Source organism: Lutra lutra, chromosome 8 (assembly GCF_902655055.1).
Source record: "Lutra lutra chromosome 8, mLutLut1.2, whole genome shotgun sequence".
NCBI lineage: Eukaryota > Metazoa > Chordata > Mammalia > Carnivora > Mustelidae > Lutra > Lutra lutra.
The window spans coordinates 62191743-62197742 of record NC_062285.1 but is presented as its reverse complement, the minus strand read 5'-3'; the positions used below and the strand labels follow the sequence as shown (position 1 = coordinate 62197742).

The 6000-nt window shown below is 43.6% G+C and overlaps 1 protein-coding gene across 1 annotated transcript in view; it reads left to right on the top strand.

Annotated features, from left to right (window-relative positions):
* The first annotated feature begins 521 nt into the window (after positions 1–521).
* Positions 522–6000, top strand: part of ARID2 (AT-rich interaction domain 2) — a 166670-nt gene continuing 161191 nt past the window's right edge. Inside the window, exons 1-3 of the mRNA XM_047739727.1 lie at positions 522–759; positions 875–968; positions 2033–2130. Of these exons, the coding sequence (XP_047595683.1) occupies positions 668–759; positions 875–968; positions 2033–2130 (284 nt within the window). The 5' untranslated portion in view covers positions 522–667. The remainder of the gene's footprint in view (positions 760–874; positions 969–2032; positions 2131–6000) is intronic.

Genomic DNA, 6000 nt, shown 5'->3' with positions numbered 1-6000 from the left:
CCGCGCGTGAATGTATGCGAGGGCCCCGCGGAGCTGCGGCCGGAATACACGCTGTCACCCCTCTTTCCACAAACCACCACACAGACCTCCCCCTCCCCACCCCCAGCCCCGCCTGCCCCGGCCCCGCCGCCGCGGCCGCCGAAACTCCCGGGCCTCCGGCCGCCCCGGCCCCTCACCGTCGGCTCGCCTTTCCCCTCGCCCGCTCGCGCGCCCCCGGCAGCAGCACCATGTTGAATCGCGTCCCCAGGCCGAGCCGCCTGGGCCGGCGGCGCTGAGAGGCGGGCGAGAGCCGGGCCGCGGGGAGGGAAGGAAGGGGTGGGGGCCGCGCTCGCCCCGCGGCTTCGCGCGGATCCGGCAGTCGCCTGCCCCTCTAGTTTCGCTCCGATTTCTTTAAACTTTTTTAGAAATTCCCCTCCCTCCTTCCCTCCTCTCCCCCTGGCCTCCTGCTCCCTCCTTCCCCTCCTCCTCCTCCTCCTCCCCCTCCCTCCCTCCCTCCCTGCGCCGCCGCCGCCGCCGCCGCCGCCGCCGCCACCACCGCCGGCCCATGACTGAGCCCCGCCGCCGCCGGCCGAGGAATGGGCTCCGGGCTCTGGTAGGAAGCGCAGGGAGCGGGGGGCGCTTTTAAAACACCGATCTGGGTTTTTTAAAAACCTCCTTTCAAAAAATAATGGCAAACTCGACGGGGAAGGCGCCTCCGGACGAGCGGAGAAAGGGACTCGCTTTCCTGGACGAGCTGCGGCAGTTCCACCACAGCAGAGGGTGAGAGCAGAACCGGGGGGGCAGCGGCGGGGCGAGCCGGGGCGAACGGGGCTCTCCCGCCCGGGCCGGGCGCGGGGTCCCGGCTGACAAGTGCGGGGCTTTCTCTCTCCCGCAGGTCGCCTTTTAAAAAAATCCCTGCGGTGGGTGGGAAGGAGCTGGATCTTCACGGTCTCTACACCAGAGTCACTACTTTAGGCGGATTCGCGAAGGTGAGTGGAAGTTTTAATTTGTATTTCCCTCTCGCTGGCCTCTTCCAAAAAGTCTCCTTTGACCCCGGAGTGGGCGCTCGGGGCCGGGGGGGTGGCCCGCGGGGGCAAAAGGCGTTCTTTTCGCTCCCAGCCGGTGGCACGGAGGCGGACGGCGGCGGGGCTGTTTTTGGCCTGGTGGCTCGCGTGCGCGCGGCGGGCGCGGGGCTCGGGCGGGCGGGCGGCCCGGCGCCGGCTCGCGCCCTGCCCGGTGCCCGGCCGGCCCGGCGGGGTCTGAGCGCCGCGGCGGGGAGTGCGGGCGTGCGGGGCGCCCGCCCGAGCCCCGCGCCCGCGCCCGCCCGCCCGCTCGCTCGCTCGCGAGTCAGCTCTGCCGCCGCTGCCGCTCTAGCACAGGCGGAGACACAGAGACACACAGACTCTGAGAGCAGTTTTCGTGCAACTCAAAATTAGCGCGGGCAGGTTTAACATCGATAATCGGCTGCGAAATGATCCCGGCAGCCGGGGGCACAGCCTCGGCCCCGTCGCCCTCGGTTTATACAGCTAACAAAAGAAACCAGGACCTGTCTCCAAATAGCCATCTTAGGCTTCAAGGCTAGGCAGAAGCTGTAGGCCTCAAAGAAGGGCCTATGGAGATGGATAGATCTGGGAGAGGGATCGGAATCGGCCCCGGCCCCGGCCCCCCCAGAACCTGCGGACGTCGCTGTCCGGAACAGTATTGATCCTTTTGAACTTTTTTTTTTTTTAGTGTAAACGGACCGCGTTGAGATTTAAAAGGGGGCGACAGAGGGACTTGCGATTGGTTATTGTCCGGGCTTCAAAAACAAAACAAACCCACCACCCCCCTCCCGCCCCCCAAACAAAACAAGTGCTATTAAATACTGGGCTCTCGGGTGAAAACACAGTGATGCAAGCAGCCCTTGCTTAGTTACTCTTACGGATCGATGTGAAACACCCACTGATGCCTGAGGTATCTACAGATCTCTGTAGAATGGGTATTTATTTCATAGTTAGGTTAGAGTTTTCTTGGATGGTGCACTCTCAGACAAGTGTGGCTGTGTTTTTAACAGGTTTCTGAGAAGAATCAGTGGGGAGAAATTGTTGAAGAGTTCAACTTTCCCAGAAGTTGTTCTAACGCTGCCTTTGCTTTAAAACAGTATTACTTGCGGTGAGTAGTAGTGACTCTTCCACAGTATTTGGAATTGAGGGACTTAAGGGGACGTTTGTTTTTAGGGAAAAAAAGAACACCCCCCCCCAAAACAAACCTTGCTCACCAAGCAGTTTCTAAACTTCTGTTCGTTTTTTTCAGTCTGAGAAACATCAAATATCCATAAAGTGGGGTTGTAGGAAGGTGAAAGTTTTCCTCACCTTTTTTAGGACTGTTTACATTTTTCATACAGGATCATTACAGGTGACACACCACCCCCCATCTTGGTAAACATTCTTTTGTGACATTGTTATTGATTGCTTGATATCCACGGAGGGGCAGAGAGGTGATGCTTAGTAAAAGAGTTAAGATAGTTAATGAAACTTTGTATCCCTTGGGAAAATTTTTACTTTGCTTTGGAAACTCCTTTGCCTTTTTAAATTCTTCCTTTAAGATTTTAAAAAAATGAAACCTCTTGTGTGGAATCATGTAGGAGTGGTTTCTCAGTAGAATGTTTCCACACAGCATAACATGTTGGTGCCTTAGGTGACCAGGATTGTTTTTCAAATAAGTTCTTTGGAATCTTTGAGTGACATAAAAACGTTCAAAAGGATTATTATATATGTAGGAAGATTAAGGATACTGTGAAAGGGAACATTATGATTTGGATTTCCTTTCATTCTCTCCCTCCTTTTTTGACTCTATATGACAAAATAAATTTCTTATTCAGTTGATAGGTCATGCAGCTTAGGTAATATATTTTCTGATTAAGCTTTATATTTTTTTTCTGATAATATTTTCATATTGTAATGTATCATGAGGTCATCTTTTATTTTTAATGCTTAGTTTCTCATAGAGGGTCTTTAGTTAGTGGTGGTTATTTAAAACTAAAATAATGCTCTTCATATTTATTGCTTTTTAATAATGATATAATTAAAGGATATAAAAAAGGGATAGCCTTTTTTTAGTTAACATGGCTTCTGCATAGTTGAGTTTGGCATTTATCATTGCTCCAAATGCAATATCCAAATGTAGATATTCTGTGTGAAGTTCAGCTTTCTGAAGTAGGAAATGCAGTAATTGCCCAGGTGTACTTTCTATTGGCTATCTTAGATTGACTTCAAGCTTGAAGCTGAGGAGTTCACAGAACTTTGTGGGTAGTTACTGAGTTACACAGAAGTCTAGAAAACATTAAATATGGCTAGTTGTTATCTGTTCTAGTGTGTGCGTGATGGCAGTGTGTGTCAGAGTACATTTTTAAATAAAGGTCTAAAACAATAAACAAAGTGAAATTAACCCCCCAAACTGTTGATTTAGTAATGTGGTGAGAAGTAGAGAATTTTATATTTATGGTGCTAATTCATTTGCTCATTTCCATTTATAACATTGAGAGGAATATTATTAATACAGGTCTTGGTTTTTTGGTAATCAGTTTGAACTATTTGGATTTTAAACTGTTTAAAACACATTTTAAAGTTATGCCTGATATTTATTGGATTGATTGATTGATATTTAATATCCAGAAGGTACTGAATGATAATGAGTGGTTCATGAGATGTGTGTTATTGTGAAGAATATACAAACAGGATTTTAGTATATTCAATTAAATGTCTAGAATTCCAGTTTTTTTGCAAGTTACATAAATACTGTTTTTCCAGTTATAATTTCTATCCGGAGATCATATCATTCACTGATTGTACTTATAAGTACTATTTTTAAATGCAGAGCTTCAGGTTGTTTGCAACTCTTTACATTGTTCTCGGATCAATTTGAGCTTTATGCTCCTATTAGAAGCTGCTTTTTGAACTATGTCCTTAGCTAAACTTGTTTTTCCTCCATATGTCACTCTCCAGGTTTGTTTTTGTAGGGTTGTAGCTAGGCTACTAGGAAAAAAGTTGAAGCATTTGTTTTGGAAAATAAAGCCATGTGAAGATTTGCATGGCTTGTAAAGAAATACAGGAGAAATATGCTGGTCAAAAATTGGGTACTACCAACCTTGAAATATTTTTTTTTTTTGATGGTGGTGTAATATTGCACAATTAGAGGACATGTATTATGCTGGGTTTTACACCTTCCTCTGAAAAATCTTAACTGGCAGACAGGATGCCAACCTTTCACAGTAATTCTGTTACTTAACCATAAGAGTGCCTCTTTATAGTAAGAAATAGTAATAAAGTGACTTTGTGAGTTCCCTCTTTGATATATCAAATTGAATATCATGGTTTCTGATGAGCAGACAATGCAGTGTGTTTTATAAATCACAGGTAGAATAATTTTTTAAAATAAGAATTGCTTTTCTTTTGACTATTATACGACTGCTATTACACATATCAGTTCTCATTTACTCTATAAGTTTAATATTTGCTGACATACCTCTGTAATTTCATGATTACATTGGATGGATGGCTGTTAGCCTAGTATAGCCAGGATGAAGATATGGTACATCTTCATGATATTACAGACATTTAAATAAAGAGGAGCAAACTAGTGTGCTGGCCATGTATATATTCTAACATTTCTGTTCGTTTTGATACAAACATAGTCTTGAGTGTAGAGACTTGAGTTCAGTGGTCTGTCAGAAAGTTTGCTTGATTGTATCAAACATACCTTTGTTCAGTTATAGATTGCGTATAAAAATTTCTCAAAGTTTAAAATTGAAAATGTGATTGATGATTTGTTTAAACACCAGCATTTAATGTTTTAAATGTTCATGCCTACTAGTAATGTGTGAGAGTACTCTATTTAAAAATTGGATATTAATCCTCCATCATGTCCATATATTTTGTTTTCACTTAGTTCCTTTCTTGGCCTGTCCATCTCCATTTCTTCCACAGATGGTAATTACTAGAATATCCCTATCACTATAAAAAGATAAGGTAATATTTTCTTCATTCTTGTAGTTGGAGAAATTAAAGTGCAAAGTATATCCACGTGCTTTAGGGGCATTTGTTAACTGGACAAAAAAGTTGTATTCCTGACACATGTTCTGAAATATTTAATCAGTCTATTATGAATTCAGTTAGTCACAAATGATTTTAAGAAATTAAATGTGGTTGGAAGTTACATATGGTTAAATGTATGCCCGATATGAATGCATAGCTATACACAGTGTTCTATATTTACTCAGTGAATTTTATTTTATTTTTTGTTCTGTTTTGGTGCAAAGATTGGGCCACAATTTACTACTCTTATTTCCATTAAAAATTTGAAGACTTGGTATGGAGATTTAGGTAAATATTTCAAACACTAAGTTGAAGAATTTTGTTGTAGCTTTATACCAGCAGTAGTCAAGGTTAACTTAATGTTTCTGTTATAAAACTTGATTTTTTGGAAAGGAGATGAAATATCTTCGACATTAAAATATTTATTTTTATTTATTTATTTATTTTAAGATTTCACTTATTTATTTGACAGAGACACAGGGAGAGAGGGAACACAAGCAGGGGGAGTGGGAGAAGGAGAAGCAGGCTTCCCACTGAGCAAGGAGCCCGATGAGGGGCTTGATCCCAGGACTCTGGGATTGTGACCCGAGCAGAAGGCAGATGCTGAACCACTGAGTGACCCAGGAGCCCCTAAAAAATTTATTGTACAAAACTATGAATTACTGATTTCCTTATAATATTGAATTTTTTTTTACATGTACCTACCTTTAGAATAGCAACTTTATTGTGGCATTGTATTCAACAGAGTGAATTTTCAGTTGCATTGTGAATTTATTCTATTTTTTCCCCTCTTGCTGAATAAAGTCCTCCCTTAAATTTTACCAATCTAAAGAGTTTATATTTATCACTTAAATAGAATGTATACATTCATGTTCTCTAGTTAGTGTACACCATGTAGATTACCTCTTTTAAGAGAAAGCATTTTTATGAATCACTTGCTGTTAAGTGA